Source organism: Salvia splendens, chromosome 1 (assembly GCF_004379255.2).
Source record: "Salvia splendens isolate huo1 chromosome 1, SspV2, whole genome shotgun sequence".
NCBI classification, from domain to species: Eukaryota; Viridiplantae; Streptophyta; class Magnoliopsida; order Lamiales; family Lamiaceae; genus Salvia; species Salvia splendens.
In genome coordinates this window covers 30,159,442-30,184,913 of record NC_056032.1, presented here as the reverse complement: position 1 = coordinate 30,184,913, position 25,472 = coordinate 30,159,442, and the positions used below count along the sequence as shown (strand labels likewise).

Here is a 25,472-nt window from a genome sequence, read left to right as displayed (position 1 = left end):
ACGGAGGAGACGACGACGGAGACGAGTAGTGAATTATTGTACTTTTTTTAATTATTGTAATTTTTTAAAATTATTGTACTTTTTTAAATTATTGTACTTTTTAAAATTTTAATAGTATTATTAATGTTTCTCGTATATGTCTCGTAAATTAAATTCCGTATATTGTGTGATTGTTAATTATTTCATTTTTATATAATTGTTATCAGTGATGTGGCTAGTGATGTGGCTAGGCTATGGCTGTGCTATTTGCTTGTTTTGATGATGTGGTATATGGATTCTTAGTGTTGATGATGTGACAGAAAAAGTTTTTGACTAAGTTATGACTGAGCTATTGCGTGTCTATTCCTATTGTGGATGGCCTAAGAGCATCCTCATTGCTCGTCGCGGTTAATACACTATTAGTAGGAGTACAATTCATGAAATTGTGCACGAATTTAAAATTGCGAAAAAATAACGTCTCTCATCAACTCCGCCTCGACCGATGGAGCAACGCCTCCTCGCCGCCGGCAGGAACCATAATCAATTTCCTAAATCGTTAAACGCCATCGTCTCTCTCGTCAGCAATCCCTGCACATCCGATTCGACTCTTACCACCATTGCTGAAACCCTAATTTCCCATCTCCAAAACCCTAATTCTAACCACCAACAAATTCTCTCACTCCTCTCCGCTCTATCCGACCACCACCCCCGCCTACGCCGCGAAGTCGCCGCTGCCGTCAACGCCTTCATCCTTCTCCCCTCAATTCCAATTCCCGCCCTCTCCCACGCTCTCTCGCTTCTCGATTCCGCCGATTCCGCCGCACTCGGCCTCTTCTCCGACGAGTCGTTGTTTCTTGGTGCATGAAACGTAGTGAAGGGTGAAGAATAAACGCTGAGGTGGATATTAGATAAACACGTAGGCATGGATGCATGCATACGTGGGGGGGAAAGCATGGATCAAATCATCACGCGTCTTAGTCCTTAGTTTGTTAGATCTGAGAATCGAGTCTGTTATGTTGTAATTCACAGCTATAAAAGCTGATATCTTTCAGTTGTAAAATTATTATTCAGAATTAATGCAAAATTCCCCTGCCTCTTCCTTCATACTATCTCCGCGTAGTTCGATTCGCGTGGGTGCAATTCCGGTTGCCGTTCATACCTCCGGTGACCCCAATTCTGCACCAAGTGGTATCAGATTCACTGATCCGGAATCTGTGATGGTGGAGACACGCTCCGGCGACCTGCGCCGTCTGGAGGAGCTCTTCACGACTGCTATGGCGGAATTCTCTGCAAAGTTCGCCGATGCTGATCGCCGGCGCGAGGAGAGCGATAAGTTGCGCGATACCTCCGATGGAGCTCGCGATCTGACCTTGAAAGAGCTGCGTGAGGAACTTCTCTCCATCCAGATGCAGCAGAACGAGATGATGTCTCGCTTTACTCCACCAGCTCCCGGTGCGTCGTTCGGACCGATCGGACTTAATGGTGCTCCACTTCGCCCTCAATACTTTGCCACTCGTCAATCGAAGGTCGGCTTCCCGATTTTCAATGGTGAGGATCTGGCGGGTTGGATTTTGCGGTGCGATCACTTCTTCACGGTGGATCTAACACCGGAGGAAGCGAAGGTGCGACTGGCGGTGATCAATTTTGAAGGCCGCGCCCTTCAATGGTTCCAAAACTGGTCTAAGTATCATGATCGACCAATGTTTACTCCATGGCCGCTGTTTCTTCAAGCGTTGGAGGGCAGGTTCGGCGATCATCTGTTGGGGGATCCGATGACTGAACTTTTAGCCCTCAAACAAACAGGTTCGTTTGCCGATTATCACGATCGTTTTGAATTACTGCTTGGTCGTGTTTCACTCTCGGAATCCTATGCTATTAGCCATTTCATAAACGGTTTGAAACCATTTGTTCAAAAAGCGGTGCGCATGTTTATGCCGCAAACTCTTATACATGCGTATGCCTTGGCTCGTTTACAAGATCTATCCAATCCTCCGCGTGAGGGATATTCTCAGGGTTCTAAACGGTTTGGACCAGCTGATTCTAAGCCTCCACACGTTTCTAACCCGCTGCTTCCCACACCTACTATGCCGATGGTGAAAAACAGGAGATTACTGACCGAAGAGGAAATGGCGGATAAGAGAGCTCGGGGGTTATGTTATGGCTGCGATGAGAAGTTTGAGAGGGGGCATCGTTGTGCTAGGAAGCAACTGTACTTACTGGAAATTGACGATGGGGTGGGGATTCTGGAATCTGATGAGGAGGCTAGGGCAGAGGACCCTGTGGAGGATGAGAATCCTCTGATTTCCATTCATGCTATCAGTGGTTCTTCCTCTAGGGGGTTTAGAACGATGCGAGTTACTGGTAGTGTGGGGCAAAAGGCTGTGCATATACTCATTGATTCAGGTAGCACACATAATTTTCTAGATGTTAATTTGGCTAAAAAGGTGGGTCTCTATCTCACTCATGTTAGCCCTGTGATGGTGGATGTAGCGGATGGTAATAGGTTGGAATGTAACTCGATGTGTAAAGGTCTGAAATGGTCTCTGCAAGGCACAACTTTCATCACTGATGTGCTCTTACTGCCCTTGGGGAATTGTGACATGGTGCTCGGTGTTCAATGGTTGGAGACTCTGGGCATTATACAATGGGATTTCAAAAATCTTACAATGGACTTTCATTTGGATGGCCGTAGACATATCTTGAGGGGAAGCCAAAGTGAGCACAAGGTGCACACTGTTTCTGAGAAACAGATGAATAAATTGCTGACTTACTGTGAGGGTGCTCAGTTGTGTTGCATCAAGGTAAATAATGAAGGGAAGGCTGACTTATTGGCTGTGGAGAACACAGAAGAACAGAACACTGAGCTACCTGCTCCTATTAGCTCATTTTTGAACTCTCAGAAATCAGTTTTTGCCGAGCCCAGCTCTCTGCCTCCAATGCGTTCCCACAACCATAAAATAGTTCTGGTGCCTGGGGCTACTCCCGTAAGCTCTAGGCCTTATAGGCATTCAGCTCTACAAAAGGATGTAATAGAGAAACAAGTCTCTGACTTACTGCTGCAAGGTTTCATTCAACCGAGTTCTAGCCCATTTTCCTCTCCCGTTGTCTTGGTGAAGAAGAAGGATGGTACGTGGAGGATGTGTGTGGATTATAGGCGGTTGAATAAAATGACAGTGAAGGATAAATACCCCATTCCCTTGATTGAGGAACTTCTTGAGGAATTGAAGGGAGCAACTGTTTTTTCGAAGATTGATCTTCGGGCTGGCTACCATCAGATTCGAATGGAGCCTAAGGATATTCCTAAAACAGCATTTCGCACCCACGATGGTCACTATGAATTTGCGGTGATGCCCTTCGGGCTTACCAATGCACCCGCGACATTTCAAGGTTTAATGAATGATATTTTTCGGCCGTTCTTGAGGAAGTTCGTGTTGGTCTTCTTTGATGACATATTAGTCTATAGTGAGGACGTAGGTACTCACTTGAGCCATTTGGAGCTGGTATTTGCTAAACTTACGGAGCATTCTCTCTTTGCTAAGGAGAGTAAGTGTGACTTTGCTAAGAATAGAATCGAATATCTCGGCCATGTTATCTCTGCCCAAGGGGTTGCTACTGATCCAAAGAAATTAAAGGCTATGCAAGATTGGCCGGCTCCTACTGAAATCTCCAAATTGAGAGGATTTCTCGGTCTAACCGGCTATTACAGGAGATTTATACGACACTATGGCATCATATGTAGACCTCTGACAGATCTCCTCAAGAAGGATGCATTTAGATGGAATGAGGCAGCTGATAAAGCTTTTAATGAGCTTAAACTTGCGATGATTTCCCCTCCGGTTCTGGCCTTGCCGGACTTCTCGGTGCCTTTTTTAGTGGAGACTGATGCCTCAAGCTTTGGGATAGGTGCTGTGTTGATGCAAAACAGCCATCCCATAGCCTTTATCAGTAAAACGTTATCTGCTAAACACAGGAGCCTCTCGGTTTATGATAAGGAGTTGTTGGCTATTGTTTTCGCGGTCACCCACTGGAGTCACTACTTGAGCCACCAACCTTTTGAGGTGCGTACAGACCATAAAACTTTGAGTCATTTGTTGAATCAGAAGCTCACCACACCAGGTCAGCTTAGTTGGCTATCCAAGTTGATGGCATTCGACTTTGAAATCACTTACAAAAAGGGAGTGGATAATGTGGTTGCGGACGCTCTCTCTCGCGTTCACTCTTCCGATATCTTTTGTATGGCGATCACATCGGTTTCCACTGACATTTACCCTTTGATCGAGGCTACATGGACCTCTGATCCCATGCTGAAATCCACCATCTCTGCTCTGCAGCAGAACCCCTCGGCAGCATCCAAATTCTCATGGATGGGCAACCAATTGAGGAGAAAGGGTCGCTTGGTGGTTGGTAATGATCAAAACTTGCGGCTTCGGATCATACACTTGTTCCAAAATTCAAGTTCAGGGGGACATTCAGGCATTTTGGCTACTTACAAGCGGCTATCTTCTCTATTCTATTGGCCGAACATGGAAAAGCAAATCCGAAATTACATACGCGAATGTGATATTTGCCAACGATTCAAGTACGATCCTAGTGCGTACCCGGGCCTTCTACAACCACTCCCTATTCCAGAGGAGGCGTGGTCACAAGTGAGTATGGACTTCATTGAGGGACTTCCCCCGTCCCACGGGAAATCGACTATATTGGTTGTTGTCGACCGGCTCACGAAATATGGCCACTTCATAAGTCTTACGCACCCTTACTCCGCTCTTACAGTGGCCCAGGCCTTCCTAGACTATGTCTTTAAGCTCCATGGCTTGCCTACGGTCCTCATTAGCGATCGGGATAAGGTATTTCTTAGTCACTTTTGGTCGGATTTTTTTAAGCTTCAAGGGGTCGAACTTCACATGTCGACGGCTTACCACCCTCAATCCGATGGCCAAACGGAGGTGGTCAATCGTTGTTTAGAGACGTACTTGCGGTGTATGTGTGGTGATCAACCAACCGACTGGAGCAAATGGTTAAGCCTTGCTGAATTCTGGTACAACACATCATTTCACTCGGCTATTGAGACCACTCCATTCGAGGCTTTGTATGGTTATCCGCCTCCACTCCACCTTCCTTATTTTCGGGGCGATTCGGCGGTCCATGATGTTAATGAAAGCTTGTTGGCTCGTGAGGCAATGATAGAGGTCCTCAAGCATCATTTGGGCCGGGCACAACGCCGCATGAAGCAGCAGCATGATAAGCACCGCTCCGATCGGAAGTTCGCGGTGGGCGATTGGGTCTACTTGAAGTTGCAGCCCTACCGTCAGAACACTTTAAGGGACCGTCAGTTCCAGAAGCTCAGTCCTAGGTTCTTTGGGCCGTTCAAGGTGGTGGATAAGTTTGGGGAGGTTGCATATAAACTACTTCTTCCCTCAGATTGCAAGATTCATCCGGTCTTTCACGTCTCTCAACTCAAGAAGAAGATGGGGCCTCTCTCGCAGCTCCACGGTACGCTGCCTACTATGGGTAACTCCACTTTCCTCGAGCCTGCTCAAATCCTCGAACGTCGGTTGGTGAAGAGGGGTAATCGGCCGGCAACTCAAGTCCTTGTTCACTGGGCTAATTCTTTCCCGGAGGATGCTACGTGGGAGTTCCTTCATGACATTCAGGAGAAATTTCCACACTTCCAACCTTGAGGTCAAGGTTTCTTTTGAGGGGGGGAGATTTGGTGCATGAAACGTAGTGAAGGGTGAAGAATAAACGCTGAGGTGGATATTAAATAAACACGTAGGCATGGATGCATGCATACGTGGGGGGGAAAGCATGGATCAAATCATCACGCGTCTTAGTCCTTAGTTTGTTAGATCTGAGAATCGAGTCTGTTATGTTGTAATTCACAGCTATAAAAGCTGATATCTTTCAGTTGTAAAATTATTATTCAGAATTAATGCAAAATTCCCCTGCCTCTTCCTTCATACTATCTCCGCGTAGTTCGATTCGCGTGGGTGCAATTCCGGTTGCCGTTCATACCTCCGGTGACCCCAATTCTGCACCATTTCTCACCCTCTGTTTCTATGAGTGCGGGAAAATTAGGAAATGGCTGCTGAGAAATGTGAGTATATTTCGCGTGAGGCGATTCTCCTATGGTTTACTATGGATCCGTATCCGTATATAAGGGAAGCTGCTTTGGATGGGCTGGTGATGGTTTTGAATGATGGTGTTGTGGTGGAGGATCGGAGTTTGGTTGGAGGTTGCTACTTTCGCCCCGCAGAGCTTCTGTTTGATGCAGACATCTCAGTGCGACGGGCGGCTGTGAGCGCGGTATTGTGTTTAATTCTGCTTAGATTTAGTTGAAATCGTTCAATGGCAGACCGTTCTTTTTTCAATTCAAATATGCTGGTCTTTCATTTTGAATTTCTGTCTTTACTATTGGAATTGTTTGTTTTCTTTGCATTTGTTTATTGTTGATCATACTTTTGTTTAGATGATCTTTACTTACGTTTAATATATCGTGCACCCTTGGGTTCCAGGTCAGTGAATGGGGGCAGTTGAATGTTGCATGAAATCCAGATGAATATAAAAGAGATTGGTCTGATGCCTTATTTTTACAGGTTTGATATGTTCCTCTCTTCTCTAATTCGCAGATTTTTCATGCTATGTAATGGTTCCGCATGTACACACTATGGTCAGTAGAGTTAAAACCGTCCTAGCCATACATAATAGCACATGACGAACCATTCCACTGCTTGGATTGTGCTTATAGAGGCATTCCTTTATAACTGGTTTTAGATATCTTAGGAAATACTAATACGTTAACTAGTTTGTACTTTGTATTAACTCCAACTATTACAATCTCTTTATTTTTCAATGTTCATAATCTAATTGGAGCCGCACCAATTCATGAACATCTGATGTCTGTAATGTCAAGATTTTGAAGGACTTTCATGCTAGAAAGAGCTTATTTTCTACAGGTTTTGGTTAAGTTATGTTGTTTACATAGTCACTGTTATATTACTTTTCTTAGTCTGGTATTTCTTGTTGCTTATGCACTTCCAGCTTTGCTTGATGGTAAGGGGCATGGATGTTGAGATAAGGGTTGCTGCTTTTGATGCACTTGGAAAGGTTCCAACTGTTTCAGAGAATATCTTGCTTCAAACCTCATCAAAGAAACCGTTGCTGTCAACCAAAGAAAAAATTTACCCAGGCCAGTGCACTGAGAAATTATCTAATATTCCAGCAACTGCTGCTGCATTTGCTTTTCTTCATGGATTGGGGGATGATTTTTTTCAGGTACTGTATTGTTGCTTTCACCATTGGTTGTAGATGCCACCCATTCTGATTGCCTTTTTGAAGTTCCATTATCTTTGATGTATAACTTTTTGAAGGATAGTTCATGGTTGTTTCTCTATTTCATCTTCTATTGTTACTTAAGGTCAGAAGATCTGCTTGCCGTGCTCTGCAAACTCTGATGGTCCCATCTGCTGAATTTGCTTGTGGGACTGTAGACATATTGGTGTGTATACTGAGTGATGCCTCAGTGGTGGTACGCTTACAAGCTTTGGAGACTCTGCATCACATGGCTAGCCACGGCCATCTAAAAGTAGCAGAGTATCACCTGGACATGGTAAATTCTTGACCTGACTTACAATACACAGTGTTGTCAAATGGAAACTCAACCAATATGTTCGATATGAAGTTTGTATATCAATTAACTTCAGGAGACTGGAATCTTGCATGGAAACTCAACCAATATGTTCAATATGAAGTTTGTATATGGGTTGCAACCCTAATGCTGTTTACAACCATTACATAGGCCTACTTATACTGTGAATATTTCAAAAACTCATTGCGGTTTCCCTTATCCTTTACCATCTCTTCTTCACTCTTTATATCTACAGTAGTCAAGTTGAAATATGTTGTCTGATGGATTTATTGGCACATTAATCGGTTTGTTCATTGCAGTTCTTTAGTATTTTAATTGATAATGATGCCTTGATAAGGTCTGCAATGAGGAAGGCTCTCCAGTTTATGAAGTTACAGAAGTTGTCAATGTTTCGATCTTGCATTGAGGATCTTATAAAGAACTTGGAACTCTATCCACAGGTTAGATTGTTTTTGTGACGCCCCGGAATTTTGTTCCCTTCTTTCGAGATAAATCGGATTTAGTAGTGTAATTTAATTTCTTTTAGGAGACGTGTAATCCTGAAATCCTCGTGTAATCTTGACTTTGGAATAACCTAAGTATTTTCGTTGGAAGAAAATTAAAGTGCAAGAAATTACTATTGCAAGGAAAAATGAGGGAAATACTTTTATTAAGAAATGTGGGATATACTTGTGTGTATTAAGATACAATACATACTATACAAGTTGGAAAATGTGAGTGAAAGGGGACAACTCACCCTAAGCTATACTTACAACTATGCACGTTTACAAGCAATTCCCCACAAGAAACAAGAACCAAGGTGATGAAAGTTGCTACTTTAGGAAGTAGGCATGGAGGATGATGTGAGCAAGATTCCACCCTTTCTTTTCTCTCGATTTCCACCTCCACAATACTCCAAATATGTAGCCATAGTACATACAAAATTAACACCAAATAAGGGTATCAAAATATGACTCACAAGGAAAGGAGGCACAAGCCCAAATAAGAAAGGAGATTAGTAGGCGAAATAGGGTAGGGCCTGAGATCAGCCCTTTTGCCACCTTCCCAAGTTTCACAAAAGAAGGAAAACAAACAAATGGTCACAGTGAGACAAGCTCACTAGGTAAAGCTCCAAATGGACAAACCAAATCCTCTTTTCCCCATCGTCCAAGGCTGAGGAAACAGCCAACAAGAGAGATCAGCCCAAACATTCACCAAATTGGTATAAAGAGCACAATCACCAAACTCAAAAGGAGGAAGCAGAATCTCCAAAGTTTCAGGCACAAAATGCCAAATAGTTGAGCTATATAAGAGACCACAGCCTTTGTTCCCCTCCCCACTTTTTGAGACCCAAGTTTCACACACCACAAGGAGGGAAGCGAGAGGGGAGGAAGAGGAGCAAGTGGCAGCAACGGCAAGAGGAACAGCCCACAACCGAGAAAAGTTACCAAGCGAGGTAATTCCACAAGTCCCTCTTGCATCATATAAGAGCAGGCTATAGAGCCAAGATCATATCAACCATAGAGATGGAACTTAGAGGGGCAACAATAGGCAGTTATGTCCCAGAACCACAATCAACTTGCTTAACGAATATGCAGTAGCATCACATTTTAGAACATTAAGAACACCCAAGTTTCGAATCAATAATCAATCGAGAACTCCAAAATCCACAGAATAATTAAAGGGGTTAGGTGAGAAGGACTTAGCTTAGGTCGAAAGGCTATCCGACAGTAATAACGGAGCCTCGATGACCACCGTGCGGACCCCGTAAAGCACCAACGCAGTGACTCCGACGGAGGGCCGCTCACGGCTGAGCAAGTCCAGAGGGAGGCGATTGGCGGCAAGCTGAGCATGCAGCCGCGGCGCTAGTCGCCGAGATGCAGACGGCGAACTCAACCGAGGAGGAGGAGAGGCACCGCCTCTCAATCTTCTTAAATATAAGGCTCTCGTTTGGGGTAGCAACCCAAGGAGGAAGAAATAGAGAAGAGAGATGAGGGACGGCTAGAACTCCAGCGATTCTGGTCGGCGACGGAGAAAGGTGAGAAGAGAGAAGAAGACGCTGTTCCTTCTTCTTTTAGGCAATGCATTCCAAATTGGGAATCAAAGTGAATTGGGGAAGAAATGCCGATGGAGGAGGGAAATTAAGTGGGTGTCCTCAATTGAGTATCATTGGGCCACTTTAATTATTTTTGGGCCAAGTTGATTAATAAAAGGAAAATAATGGTGAGTGGGCTGTCTTGTTTAACTAATTTAGATGGTCTACAAATTAATAGTTTGGGCCGACCCCCATCTTTTCATAAGGCCATGAATTATTCTTTTAGTTGGCAGTTGTGCCATTTAATAAGTTAAGAATTTGGGCCGAGATTTATTATGTTAGGTTGGAATTTAATTAAGAATCGAGTTGGAGCCATGGGCAGCCTTAGGAAAAATCCGAAGAAAAGGATTTAAAATGGATTTTCCAAGAATCCATATTTTATTAAATAAGTGCCCAAGTTGTTGTTTCAAGAAATTAGAATTTCTCCGAAGTTAATAAAGCGAATACTAAGTTAATAAAGCGAATTTCTTCAAGGTAGGATTAAGAAAAATCCTATAAGCCGAGACTAAGATATAGGTGCTATCCTTTAGGATGCATGCATTCTTTTCTCAGAAAAAATAGTTCATGTACTAATTAGCGTGCTACGCTATTTATTTTCAAAGGATAAATTATTCAAGGGCAAGTGAGGCCAGACGAGAGTAGTTTTGGAGATACACATACCAGGTGAGCTTTCTTTTAATATCCAGCACATTATTGTGGATATAAAGCAAATACTTGTGAAATTATGAAATATATTTTCTCAAAATGGAGCTGTGATTATTTTCAAGTTGTTGTCATGTCATAAAATGTTTATTGTTGAGGCTATCTGTTGGACTATATGCTTGAGGGTTTTGGCGATGCCAAAACATGTTAACGAATTCGGTTCCCAATAGGACCGCAAATCCTATTCGCAATTTTGTGCACAAGGGTCGTGAGCCATCCAAGAGGGTTGGCCGGCTATGGTGTCCGTGAAGGTGGCCACCTTCTCGGTACACAACTTACAAATATGGTATGAAGTTGAAGAACTTAGTCAGCAGACGAACTTTTAAGATCACCAAAGAATTTAGTAAGCTCGGGCCTTTTTAAAAAAAAAACCCCGTGTGTTACTGTTGATGGATGACAACTATATAATGTATGATTTGCTTTTCGGCACGTGTCTACTGAGTACTCATGTACTCAGTCTTGCATGTATTTCTAAATGTGTAGGTTGAACGTCAAGAGGAAGGAGTATTGATCGGAGTCGATGTTATTAATTAATCAAATGGATCTTTCGACGATTCGTGTCTTCATACAAGAAGTCGTTTAGTAAGGACTTATTCCGCTGTACTTTTGTTAAATGAGAATTTCAAAGTCTCATCATCGAGCTCTGATTTAGTTGATGAGATGATTATTCTATTTCTGAGACCATGTAATTGATTACTTGGCTTCTATTTTATGGTATCAATCGATTTGGCCTTTTCGGCAAGTTGCTTGAGTTCTACCCCTTTTCCTTCCCCGTTTCTTTAATCCCTCTTATTAGTCGCAGATTACCCGCTTTCGCTATCCTTAGCAAAATGTGGTGGTGACAGTTTTCAAAGTTTGTTGTTATTTTAAACTGTGAATACTTCCATATTCTGACTTTGTGATCACACTCTTGCGTGGACCAAGCTGAGTAGTTGCTATACGACAAATGATTTTACTTTTTTGTTCCTAAATTTACATCAGTACTTTGCATTTTCATTCTTCATAAACAGAAGATGAGGGGAATTCTATGTTGGTCATTGAAAAAGTATGTTGATATTCAATAGTTGGAAACCAGGCATTAAATTTAAGACCACTGCATCACATCTTACAAAAACATCCGGAAACATCTTCAGTTATCTTCATGCTCTGGTTGTCTCACCACTAAAATACTCCCCTTGAGTCACATGTTAAATCTATGAGCTGCGTGAAAATTATCTTCCAAAAAATTGTTGATTTGTGGCCACTGATTCAACTTGGATGCATGATTATGAATGAAGTATCTCGAACATTGAGGTAATTACTATTGCACTTAAAGCTGAAATTTACATTCTGTTTTTAGTCGTACAGGCTCACAAGCTTGAGAAAAGTGCTTTTGTTTTTTTTATATTTAGTCATTCTTATGGTGCTGAGGCCTATCAGTAAGGATTAGCCAGTCAAAAGATTTTTCTCTTACAGAATCTCTCTTCTTCAGCATGTTCTCTCCTAAACACGTTGGCTCATATGTTTGTCCGTTTCTTTTAAAACATTTTATAATTTCTGTTCTGCTTTCATTTATCATGAATCTGCATCCTTTGGTTCTCAAGTAATGTTATCCTTTATGTGTGAACAGTAATATTTATACTGGTTCGGATGTGCAGGAGTTGGAAAGAGGAGACTAGGCTTTTCGCTCGCGACTCACACCCACCTTCAGGTGTCATAGCTTTTGCTATGAACTGCATACACACAATAAAAATGCTTGGGCATATTCTTTATCTAAGACAAATCTCCAGTTGAAAGGGATGGGAGCTTTGGAGTACCTGTTGAGTAAAATGGAAAGGAGAGTCACAGAAATGGTTTACAGGTACGTTGGAATGACCAGAAACGAAGAATTACATATCCTAGAGCTAATGCTTGTGACCTATGCAATTAGACTGGCTTGCGGAGATGCCTGCTATTTTGAGGAATATATGAGGAAACTGGATTTTGTGCTTTGTAGCATTGAATATCTTCATAAAGAAGGTTCGGTTGAAATTTCACGGTTTGTAACTGACCTCCAAAATGTATCACGTGAAATTGGTAACTCAGACGACAAAGCCGTGGACATGCCAGACTTGCTTCTGAATTCACTTGAACCTTTTCTCACTTCTGGAGAGCTGAAGCACCTTGATGCGGAGGTGGATGTTTGCGGCAACGATTTCCGGAAACCTCTCCCTTTTATTCCAGGTTTACCTGTTGGTATTCCGTTTGAGATCACATTACACAACATTTCTAGTGAAATCAAATTGTGGCTTGCAATTTCTGTTGGTGAAAGATCAACTCAGTTTTGTCTTTCTTGATTTGAATGAGTTTGGAGGATCCGATGAGAGAAGGAAATTCAAATTCGTTGCTCCCTTCTTTAGGACACCCAGAGTGAAACACTTAGTATTAAGGTTTCTATCGCCATGGAAAGCTCGTCCGAGAACCGAAACTTGAAGCGCTACAACGGACCAAAACACAAGCTCATCTACCAGTCCAGAGACGGAGAAGTTCATCTTTCCATGGTTGTTAGATGATGGATGTTCTCTTGTTGCCCGGGGGCACTTGCTTAGTCTATGGTTGGCCACTAGGTGATAGCCATTGGTTTTATGAAAAAAATCGTATTTACGTCTGTACTCACTCGTTGATGCATTGTACAATGTGTGTTGACCCAGTGGCAGAGTGATTATTCGAGGCCAAAGGTCTAAAGTTCGAGACCATGGTGTGGTCATAAATTTTGTACTTGCATTTACCAAGCAGTAGAGTTGTTATTGCATATTAGCTTATTCTGTAAATTGTATTTGGAAAAACTTTAGAGACAATATACACATTTCATTTCGTGACCTAACGATGCCTCGTTACTAAACTATCAACTATTGAACATGACATACGCAGAAAAAAAAAAGATTATATAAAAACTTTAACAACTTTATAATCTATAGATGAATAGATTATTCACTTGCATCATCAAGCTATCAAAAGAAACAGTTGAGCAAAGATAGATGAGCAGATGTTCTTGCCAACAAAAGTCGACATTGTCAACAGGTTGACGAATAAATACAAAGCATACTCAAGGCTCTTATTCGGAAAAATAACCTCTTCGCCAAATAATAAGTAATATGCAAGATCACAACATAATTGAACAAAATCAAACTAAAAAGCATTTTAAAAGATTATGTCCTCATCATTGTTGGACTGGGGTAGCAGGTCTTGGGCAGAAACGAAAGAGATACCTTTCTGCAACGACATTTCTTCAGCAGCCTTCTCCTCAGCATACGCCTTGGCAGACTCACGCTGCTTTTCAACCTCTCTCCTCTTGTAACCTTGAATCTTTTTCAGCCTAAAGAAATCCTCCCTTTCCAGTTCGTCCAACTCTCCTTTGATGTAACTTATTGTGTTTTCTATGCGTGGCTTCACGACATTCTCCAGCGCATTGACCCTGCGGTTTGTGGTCTTGATTGCCTCATCAAGGGTCAAGAATGATGTCTGGAGACTAGCAAGTTCGACGAGCAGCTCAATAGATTTCACATATGCTGTGCGGCATGCTTGGACCTGTTGGCCTCCTCTCGCCAGACCAGTCAAGTCATTCTTAATCTCTCCATCCGTGAAGTATTCAAATTTTGGAAGTTTCACACCAGCAATGTTTTCCTGACGTGATCTAACCTTGAGCGATGCAGTTTTCACATTTTCGCGAATAGAGTGCTTGATGTTATCACCAGCAACATATTTGGCTTCTGTAAGGGCAAAGGAGGAAGTTTTCATGACATCCCCCATGGATTCCTTTGTGGAAACGATTTTCTTGAGGATCTGCCGAAATTGAACAGTCAGAGCATCACTCTTCTTCTTGAGCAATGCATGGCCTCTCGTGGCCCCAATCAGCCGAGCTTTCATTACTCCCAGCATGGTCACGGTTGGAACAACATTCAAACGCTGAGTCTGTCCGGACATCCTGTCAACTTTTACAGCTGAAACAGAAATACAAATGAAGTACGCATTAAACATCAAATAAGAAGCATGCCACGTCAGGTGATCACAATTACAGCTTTAGAGCTTTGAAATACTATAAAAAATGATGCACCTATGTATAAACACTTGTTTTATTACTGCCTGTTCTTTCCCGACACGTGAAACATCAATCCAACTCTTTAGCTCATAGAAGCATTGTGCAGTACCCTAATTAATGGCACTTGGACGAATCAATCGATTTAACTCATGATTCTTCATAAATGTACATATGCTTAGCTCGTTTCGTTTCTCCACATGTGTGAAAAACTACTAAAGTTAAGACTATGAAGCAATTGAATATCTCCCAAGGAGTGAAGGAAGCCTATGATTAGAAGCTCTAAGTGTAACTGGATTATCCAAAACATCCAAAGAGAACTATAATGAACTGAACACAGAAAACCTGTTATTAATATCATTCATTAATGCTGTAAAATTGAAAAACATAAATAACATATGATTGCAACACAGCACTCAGTAATTTTTGTTATCAATCTCTATTTGAAAAAATATAACATTGACCTTTCCTCCAGTTCTACAGCATTCAAATTTAGAGAGAAAAGGCCAATCGATTCGTCTACCAATCAATTACATCTAATAAGACACAATCAAACTGTAAAAATCGAGTGATTCCAGACTAAACCGAGTTGAGATCCACCATCAGTTTAAGCACAACCCTCGACGTATATCAAATCAGCAAAAAACGAAATATCTCGGGGATTCTCCAACAATCTCGGCCACAAAAGCACCAACGTGAATCCAGTAAAAGCAAATTACGGAAACAAAATTGAATGCGATAATAATACAGTAGAGCGAAGGATCTGAGACCTAATAATCACGAGCAGCGTACAAAGAAAAAACATGGATTCGATCAACAAGGGAATCGAATGATTCAGAGATTGGCGAGTACCTTAATTGGAGAAGGAGGAGCGAAGAAAATCTGCAGAGATGAATATTGGAAATCCAGAGAATTGGTGATTAGAGAGAGATGGAAAGGAGTGGAATAATATTTGCAATAAGCATGTTTATTTTCTAATTCAAGACTAATTAGAATAGCGGTATACTCAATTGACCAAATTAACCCTATGCCGATGCAAACACGAGTATTATGTGTTGGTTAGTTGGCCTGGTTAATTGGAAAATTTAATTATTATTCCTTATATCCATCAAATATTGTCCATATTTGACTCAGCGTGAATTTTAAAAAATATATGAAAAAAGAAAGTTGATTAAGATAATGAAATGTGAGTGTAATGAGTTAGTGGAAAGTAAAGTCCATTTACCAAAACTAAAATATTTAATTGTTACTCCTTTCGTCCACCAAATGTTGTTCATATTTGACTCATTCTGAATTTTAAAAAACGTGAAAAAAGAGATTTAAATAAGTTAGTAAAATGTGGGTGTAATGAGTTAGTGAAAAGTGAAGTTCACTTACCAAAATTTAAAAAAAACAAGATGGATAATATTTTATGGATTGGCTGAAATGACAAATATGAACAATATTTGATGGACGAATGGAGTACTATCAAACCCTCATCCACATAGAGCAATACAATGTTGTTGTTTCGCATTTATTTAATCTACTCCCTCCATCCACAAAAAGTAGTCTCATTTTTCCATTTTGGTCCGTCAACGAATAGGAGTCTCGGTTCATAATTATTATACTCTCTCTGTCCCCAAAGAGTATGAACTTTGGGTTCGTCACGGGTTTTAATGCATTATTGGTAAAGTAAGAGCGAAATAGATAGAGAAAGTTTTTTAAGTATTGTTAGTGGAGAATGAGTCTCACCTCATTAGAGCGAAGAGAGTTTCCAAAATTGGAATGTTCATACTCTTTGGGGAAAAACGAAAAAGGAAATAGTGCATACTCTTCAGGGACGGGGGAGTAGATAGTAAAGAAGCTTCACATTCCACTAACTCATTCCACTCACATATCATTTAAAATTAATACTTCCTCCGTACCGGAAAAATATGAACTATTTCCTTTTTAGTCCGTCTCTGAAAAATATAAACTTTCTAATTTTAGAAACTTTTTTCTCTCTAATGAGGTGGGACTCATTCTCCACTAACAATACTTTAAAAACTTTTTCTTCCTATATCTCTCTTACTTTTTCAATTATGCATTAAAACTCGTGCCGAACAAAATGTTCACTCTTTAGGGACGGAGGGAGTATATAAGTAGGATATATACTCCACTGACTTTTTCCCACTCATTTTTCTTAACATTTCTTGAAACTCGTATTGAAACTGGACTCATACGCAGATGGAAGGGTAATTTGCAACAAAAAGTTATAATAGTAGTACAAAACAATTTTGATTTCTAGTGCAATACAAAAAAAATTCGAAATTAGAGTTGATGTGCGACGTGAACACCATATTGACATATCCACGCTCCAAATATAAAAGAAATCAAACTTATTTACACTCTTTTGAAACAACAGAGATGTTTTTCTCATTTCTAAATTTTAATTTCTCAATCTGTAAAAAACCCTAGTAAATCTTCAATCAAATCCACCAACAACATGTGATATACAGTTTTGATACGAGTTATTGAAGTCGAAAATAAAAATATACTCCATTTGTTCGATATTAGGAGTCTCATTTGAGTTTGGCACGAATTTTAAAAAATATAAATGAAAGTGGATGAAAAAATATAGTGGAATGTGAGACCCGTTTTTATATACTCTCATCATCCCATTCTAAGTGACACATTTTTCTTTTTGGGATATCTCATTTTACACATTTCTAAATATAGAAACATCACTTTCTCTACTATTTTCCTTTCTTCTTTACTCACAAAACAACGCTACATAAAATTATGTGCCAAATTAGAAATGCTCCACTTAGAATAGATTAAGGGAGTATTAGTGTTATAATAAAATGTGAGTGAGATAAGTTAGTGGAATGTGAGTTCTACTCACCATTTATAGTAAAAAGTTAACCATACTCCTAATGGTAGACAGACTAAAATGATAAACAAGACTCATAATAGCTGTCGGGGGAAGTAATTAGGAATTAGATTAGGGGATGGTATTTTGTGCCTATATATAAGGCTTTTCTTTGTATTATGCAATTAACTCTTTCAAAATATAGTCATTAATGAAAATTCTCGTTCTTCTTTAATTCTATTTGTTGATGCTTCTATGCCCATGGCAGTTTCTTCATAATTCTTCTACATTTTCATTCTCCATTCTTCAAATGGTATTAGATTACAAATTGTTATGCCTCTTAATGTCCTATCTGTCTATCCTATCTTTGGAATCTTCATTTGATTTCCTTAGAGCTAGGGTTCGTTTGTACTTTTGGATCGGTGAGAATGAATTTGTGTTGAGAAGAAGAGGAATTACAAACGCCCTCCGTCATATAATAAATGTCATATTTGGGTAATCACACAAAATTTTAGGAGACGTTATTTTGTGTATTAAGTGAATAGAGAAAATAGTACTCCATGTAAGAAAGAACTTTTTCTAAAAAGATAAAAGATAGACATTTTTTGTGGGACATGTAAATAAGAAAAGTGTGATATTTACTTTCGAAGGAGTGTCAATCCATAATTAGGAGAATGATCAATGATTGATGTTTGGGATTTAGTTTTTCTTTTTTTTGCTTCCATGAGATTGACGACGGGGAGTCCTCGTTCAAGATCTATGAATCTACCAAGATAATATTATTTGAGCTTCGCAGCAAAAAATTATGATAATAATGAAGAATATTTACCGATATTAATTGCATATTGTTTTCATTTGTGTGTGAGAAGAGCGTTATTATAACTTTTCAATTCGCTTCCTTCCCCTACTACAAATAATATAATTGTCAAAAAATTATAAAATAATCCATGATTATTTAATAAAAAAATGATAAACGTGGAGTCATAGATAGAGGGTTTACTCAGGCTGGCCAAAGATCTGAAGTCCGAGACCATGGTCCTAAATTTACTATTGCATTTACCAAAGAGTAGAGCTGTTATTGGAATGGAGACGATATACGACAAGCATGTTTGATTGGTTAGATAACTCATCTAGAGATAGAATTCTACTATACAAATCGTACAACTATGGAAATTGGAGACGATATAGAAATTTCATTTGGTGACATAACGATGTCTCGTTACTGAAGAATCAATAATGCTCGCTAGCAGAAAAAATGAAAAATAGATTAAATAATATTTTAACTTTAGAATCTATGCATGAATAGATTATTCACTTACATCATCAAGCTATGAAATGCAACAGTTGAACAAAGATAGATGAGCAGATGTTCTTACCAACAAAAGTCGACATTGTCAACAGGTTGACGAATAAATACAACACATACATAAGACTCTTATTCCGGGAATAAGCTCTTCACCAAATAATAACTACATAAGGCAGAAATCTTGCAGGATCACAACATAATTGTACAAAATCAAACTAAAACGCATTTTAAAAGATTATGTCCTCATCTTTGTTGGTCTGGGATAGCATGTCATGGGCAGAAGTAAGAGAGATACCTTTCTGCAACGACATTTCTTCAGCAACCTTCTCCTCAGCATACGCCTTGGCCAATTCACGCTGCTTCTCAACCTCTCTCCTCTTGTAACCTTGAATCTTTTTCAGCCTAAAGAAATCCTCCCTTTCCAGTTCGTCCAACTCTCCTTTGATGTAACTTATTGTGTTTTCTATGCGTGGCTTCACGACATTCTCCAGCGCATTGACCCTCCGGTTTGTGGTCTTGATTGCCTCATCTAGGGTCAAGAATGATGTCTGGAGACTAGCAAGTTCGACAAGCAGCTCAATAGATTTCACATATGCTGCGCGGCATGCTTGGACCTGCTGGCCTCCTCTCGCCAGACCAGTCAAGTCATTCTTAATCTCTCCATCCGTGAAGTATTCAAATTTAGGGAGTTTCACACCAGCAATATTTTCCTGATGTGATCTAACCTTGAGCGATGCAGTTTTCACATTTTCGCGAATACAGTGCTTGATGTTATCACCAGCAACATATTTGGCTTCTGTAAGGGCAAATGAGGAAGTTTTCATAACATCCCCCATGGATTCCTTTGTGGAAACGATTTTCTTGAGGATCTGCCGAAATTGAACAGTTAGAGCATCACTCTTCTTCTTGAGCAATGCATGGCCTCTCGTGGCCCCAACCAGCCGAGCTTTCATTACACCAAGCATTGTCACAGTTGGAACAACATTCAAGCGCTGAGTCTGTCCGGACATCCTGTCAACTTTTACAACTGAAACAGAAATACAAATGGATTACGCATTAAACACCTAACAAGAAGCATGCCAGGTCATATGAGCACAATTACAGCCTTAGAGATGTACCTATGTATCAACACCTCTTTCTATTACTACCTGTTCTTTCTTGACACCTGAAACATCAAACCAACTCTTTAGCTCGTAGAAGTATTGTGCATTACCCTAATTGTTGACACTTGGACGAATCAATCAATTTAACTCAGGATTCTTCATAAATTTACATAGCCTTAGCTCTTTTCTCCACACAAACAAATAAAGAAGATTGTGCAATACTACTAAAGTTAAGACTATGAAGCAATTGATTATTTCCCAAGGAGTGAAGGAAGCCTATGATTAGAAGTGTAACCGGATTATCCAAAACATCCAAAGAGAGCTTTAATGAACTGAAGATAGGAAACCTGTTATTAATATGATTCAGAAATGCTGGAAAAGTGAAAAACATAGATAGCATGTGATTGGCAACACAGCACTCAGTAATTTTTGTTACAATCTCTATTTGATAAATATACATTGAATTTCCTCCAGTTCTACAGCATTCAAAATTTAGAGAGAAAAAGGCCAAAAACTACAACCACGATGTGGCTCGGATCCAGGCCCTCGATTCGCCTACCGACCAATTCATCTAACAAGATACTATTACCAAGTAAATAGAGCACAAATAAATCGCGAAAGATGAAAATCGAGTGATTCCAGACTAAATCGAGTTGAGATACACAATCAATTCAACTGCAAAATCAGCAAACACCGAAATATCTCGGGAATTCTCCAACAATCTCGGCCACGAAAGCACCGATTTCAATCTAATAAAAAAGCAAATTACGAAAACAAAATTGAATGCAATAATACAGTAGAGCAATCTGAGACCTAATAACCACGAGCAGAGCGTACTGAGAAAAAACAACGATTCGATCAACAAAGGAATCGAATGATTTAGGAATCGGCGAGTACCTTAACTGGAGCAGGAGGAGCGAAGAAAATCTACAGAGATTGGATAGTCTGAGAATTGGTGATTACTGATTAGAGAGAAATGGAAAGCAGTGGTACAATGGTGCATTTTCTTACTTCTCAATAATACTCCCTCCGTCCCGCACTATTCGCACATTTCCTTTTGGGCACGGAGATTAAGGTATGAGTGATAGACAAAGTCAACAATTACGGCTGTAGACATAAATTGTTACTAAAAATGGAAAGAGTGCAAATAACTTGGGACGCCCAGAAAGGAAATAATTGCAAGTAGTGCGGGACGGAGGGAGTACTTATCAAATCAGAATGGCAGTCGACCTAAATGACCAAATTGACCCTCTGATGCTAACACGTGTACTATGTGTTGGATAGTTGGCCAGGCCAATTGGAAAAATTTAAGTATCATAATCTAAGAGTATCCACTGTAGGACGTCCCCAATAGCCCCGTTCATTTCTTGTCCACAGCCCCAATTTTTTTGTTCGCGCAAAAAAAAAAGGTTTCCGCCACTATAGGCGTATACTTTCAATAGCCCCGATTTTTTTTCGTTTATTTTAATTTAATTATAATTAAAATTATCGGACTATACGTAATTATAAAAAACGACTATAAAATTAATTGCACGAGGGATCGCGCCCTCCGCCACTTCTGTTGCGCGCGCCCTTTCTCCTCCTCGGCCTCGTACTGCACCTCTTGAATCAGAGAATTCCACGCGTCGTTCCACAAATCGTCCATTTCAGTCCACAAATTCTAGTGAGAGAAAGTATGAGTGATGAAGAGGTGGAATGGTGTGAAAATAATGAAAGGAATGGAGTGTATTTATAGGTAAATTAAATTGAATTTAAAAAAAATTAAAATGAACGTCTGCCCCGGACCGGCGCGCCTGGCACCGCCCCGCTATAGGTAGGCGCGCCTATCGCCCCACGGGGGAGGCACCGGCGCGTCCTCGCACATCTCTCGCCTGATGACCGTCCGCCCCGGAAATTTCGTCCGCCTCGAGGCGGACGTTCTCCCCACTATAGACCGCCCAGCCGTCGCCCCCGCCGGGGCTATAGCCGCGCCAGCATTATAGTGGATACCCCAAGAGTATCCACGATAAGAAGTACACATGGGTGGACAAGCCACTTTTATTCATCCAAAGTCACATTTATTTGTCCACAGCCACAAAAAAAAAAGTGTCCACATCAATAGTAGACACTTTTTTTTACACTTTTTTTTTGTTTTAATTGATTATATATTTTAATTCAACTATAATTAAAATTATTGGACTGAAAATAATTAGAAATAACTACTAAATTAATAAATAAAAATATTATACTAAATTTTCGTTGTATTACATGAAGGGGAAAATTATACAACGAAAATTTTCGACATCACACAATTTCTTCACACTTTGCCCCCTTCCCTACGTGCCTAGACCTCTTCAATCAAATCGGCATGGAGTTGGTTATGTATTGTGCCCCTGCGCATATCAGTGAAACGTTGGAGCAGATATTCATTACTACGAGGTACACCCATCTGTATCAGCGCGGAGGCAACACCGTGACTTGAACTAGCACCATCTTCCGGTGCCCAACGCTCAGCAGCAAATCCTTCATTTTCTATTATCGTATTGTGTAATATGATACATGCATACATGATATTCGCGACATCATCTTCGTGTCAAATTCGTGCCGGGCACCGTAAAATAGCCCACCGCGCTTGGAGCACACCAAAAGCTCGCTCAACATCCTTCCTAGCAGCCTCTTATTTTCGCACAAAATAGCCTTTCTTCTGTCCAATTGGTTGCCTAACTGTCTTGACAAATACGGGCCAACGAGGGTATATCCCATCTGCCAAATACTATCCCATGTTGTACTCCGTGTCGTTGGCCACGAATCTAATTTCTGGACCCTCCCCCAGGCACTCATCATTGAAGAGAGGCGATGACTCCAGAACGTTGATGTCGTTGTTTGAACCTGCAACACCGAAATACGCATGCCAGATCCGCAAACGGTAGTCGGCAACGGCTTCCAGGATCATCGAGGGATGTCTGCCGTTGAATCCAGTAGAGAACAGACCTTTCCACGCCACCGGCTAGTTTCTCCATTCCCAGTGCATGCAATCGATGATGCCCATCATCCCTGGGAAACTGTGCACCGTGCCGTGCATATCTAGCAGTCTCTGGCATTCTTCGAAGGTTGGCTTCCGTAAAGACTCCGGACCGAAGATTTCCCGGATGCACTTACAAAACTGCCGGAGCACATGTAGGCTAGTCGTCTCACCCATCTGTAGGTATTCGTAGAACATATCAGCGGGGCCGGCATAGGCAAGCTGCCTAATTGCAGTGGTGCATTTCTGCAAAGTAGACTGAACGATATGGCCGGTACAATCACGTCGGAGGGTGAAGCACCTGTACCGCTGAGCCAGTGACGTCGCTATATGGGTGAAGAGCGATTGCGACATTCTGAAACGCCGACGGAAAATCTCTGGTGGATAACGGGGGTTATCGCCAAAGTAGTCTACCATCAGCCGTTCGTGCGCTCCGACATGGTCCTGTGGGATTGTACGCCGATGATGAATCGCACAACGGACTGCTGTCGTTGCCTCCCGCGCCGCGTCCTCGTCCGCTTACGCCTGCACCTCTTGATACAGAGAATCCCACGCTTCATTCCACAAATCATCCATTTTTTGGATGTGGTATTGAGAAAAACTTAGAGAGAGAATTTTGGAATAGAGAGTTGGAATGGAGTGAAAATAATGAGGGGAATGGGGTTTTATTTATAGGCAATAAATCAAAAAAATGAAAAAAAATCCAGAAGTGGGCGGGCGCTGCGGCTCCCGGCTCCGCTATAGCCAGCCGCGGGCACCGCCGCACCTCTCCACACCACGCCGTGGGCAGGCCGACTAGTCGGGCGGGTGTTGTCCGCCTTCGAGGGTCGCGCCTCAAGTGTCAGACACTATAGGGAGGTGCTGCGCCTTTTGGGGTTTTGGTGCCCCTTGCACAGCGGAAGACTTGTATAAAACAAATAAATCAGACGTAGGATCTATTTGACAGATTATGAGATTAATCTATTCACATGTTAACATAGAATTGCATGCTAGAACGCAAATAATTCATGCTCATAGAATATAAATCCTAAACATGAATTCTACGGTTTAGAGTTACCGATTTGATTCTCCAAAGAATTGTCGATTGCTCGCGCCTTCTCCACGATGATCTTCAATACTAGACCATAGATCTTCTGACTAGTGTCCCGAACTGTATCTCGACATCAGGGTGGGCTGATCTTATCAAAACACTAGGACTTGAATAAACAAGACGGAACTTTCACACGGAGGAAGAGAGAGAATTTTCGAGCTCCTCCCAAAATAAAGGGGGACGAAAATTTCATTGTGAAATCAATTAATTTTCTGTCTCCTTTATTCTCCTATTTATAATAGTTACATATTGGGCCCAGTCAGGGATCTATGGAAGGTTTTGGATATGGGCTCCCCCAATTAGCTTTTTACTAATTAAATTGAACCCACAATTTAATACAAGCTTATATTGAAATATTACGAGCAGCCACTGCAGAAGTAATATTGAACTCCCCATCCAAATCCGAAATTACAAGTAATCTGGGTTTCCATTTTGTTTATTATTTATTTCTCGCGCTTAAGATATAAATGTCCACCAATTAATTAAAGTCTGCTATGGACTTAATTAATTAACATCTTATTAATTCCAAGAGTGGACTTAGCAAGAAACACTTATTTATTATTCATAGAGTAATAAAACTTCAACTGGCCAGTTTCCGAATAATAAAACCTTGTTCAAGCTCCTCTTGAGGACATTATCAAACGAGACTCACCTCGTACACGATTCAACATAATAGCAATTCTAGCACCGCTAGATATTGATCACCACTACCCAATATACCTGGATTGTTGGGTGACGAAAAACCCGCACCTTTGGTAAGTCAAAGTAGTAGATACTCAATGTCCGATGCTCAATGCTAACGTATGTAGATTGATGCGAAGCTTATTTCCTATTCTTTACCCCGGATTTCATGTTAATTATAACTCACCAAGTCGTGCTTTGAGTGTAGTTTCGGGTGTTAGAAGCCGGAAGTTCGTCGGAAATGCATAGCTGAGATTCCAGAGAGTTCGCCCGGTCGGGCGTTTTGATGTTGCTAAACGCCCGATCGGGCGTTTCCATTTTGTGCATGCGGAGTCCAGAAAGTTCGCCCGGTCGGGCGTTCTGATTTCAACTAAACGCCCGGTCGGGCGTCTCCCGCGAAGCCATGCAGAAGCATATCGCCCGGTCGGGCGATTGGTCCTTCTAAGTTCGCCCGGTCGGGCGTTACGCATGAGGATTCCAGAAAGTTCGCCCGGTCGGGCGATTATTGACGACACAAAATGCCCGGTCGGGCGTTTCCCCACGATACCTCCAGAAGCCTTTCGCCCGGTCGGGCGATTATCCCTTCTAATTTCGCCCGGTCGGGCGTTTGGTGGTTCAACTGCATTTCAGCAGTTTTCTCGGCAGTTTTGCTGGGGGAAATAAAAATAGAAAGGAATTTACAGAGAAGGAGGGGGACAGAACGGAGAAGAAGGAAGAAGAGAAGAGAAGGAGGAAAATCTACCCGACACTCCGACGATCCGACTCCGCCATCCAATTCTACTCCGAAAGAGCATGCCTTCTACGGTTTTAATCATTGAATTTATCATGTATCAAGGCTAGGCTCATTTGTTGCTCCAAGTTGTGAATTAGACTCGTTAGAATGCTTCTACACTTTTGAACTCATGTTTGATATCATTGATTGTGTTTAATGCGTAATTCTATTACTTTAGAGGCATCTTTTGTGATAGATATCTAATCCTTGTTTATTGTCTCTTTAACATAGA

The 25,472-nt window shown here is 41.1% G+C and overlaps 2 protein-coding genes and 1 pseudogene across 3 annotated transcripts; 1 reads left to right on the top strand and 2 right to left on the bottom strand.

Moving 5' to 3' along the window:
- Positions 1–481: 481 nt before the first annotated feature.
- Positions 482–13,202, top strand: LOC121767455 (annotated as a pseudogene).
- A 168-nt stretch (positions 13,203–13,370) lies between these two features.
- On the bottom strand, positions 13,371–15,433 carry LOC121797977 (V-type proton ATPase subunit D-like). Its single transcript, XM_042196781.1, has 2 exons — positions 15,310–15,433; positions 13,371–14,362 (listed from the first exon to the last, which is right to left on the bottom strand). Exon 2 carries the CDS (start codon positions 14,343–14,345, stop codon positions 13,563–13,565), a length of 783 nt encoding a protein of 260 aa, XP_042052715.1. The 5' UTR covers positions 14,346–14,362; positions 15,310–15,433; the 3' UTR covers positions 13,371–13,562.
- A 3,110-nt stretch (positions 15,434–18,543) lies between these two features.
- LOC121797964 (V-type proton ATPase subunit D-like) lies at positions 18,544–20,733 on the bottom strand. 2 transcript variants are annotated; one of them, XM_042196759.1, is made up of 3 exons: positions 20,594–20,733; positions 19,712–19,758; positions 18,544–19,620 (listed from the first exon to the last, which is right to left on the bottom strand). In XM_042196759.1, exon 3 carries the CDS (start codon positions 19,601–19,603, stop codon positions 18,821–18,823), a length of 783 nt encoding a protein of 260 aa, XP_042052693.1. In that variant the 5' UTR covers positions 19,604–19,620; positions 19,712–19,758; positions 20,594–20,733; the 3' UTR covers positions 18,544–18,820. The 2 variants fall into 2 exon arrangements, with proteins under 2 accessions (XP_042052693.1, XP_042052701.1); XM_042196767.1 differs by lacking the exon at positions 19,712–19,758 and having other exon boundaries at positions 20,594–20,682.
- Between the last annotated feature and the right edge of the window lie 4,739 nt (positions 20,734–25,472).

Bases quoted from the DNA above. Each gene is read 5' to 3' on its own strand.
- LOC121797977 (XM_042196781.1), bottom strand. From the start codon at position 14,345: ATGTCCGGACAGACTCAGCGTTTGAATGTTGTTCCAACCGTGACCATG.
- LOC121797964 (XM_042196759.1), bottom strand. From the start codon at position 19,603: ATGTCCGGACAGACTCAGCGCTTGAATGTTGTTCCAACTGTGACAATG.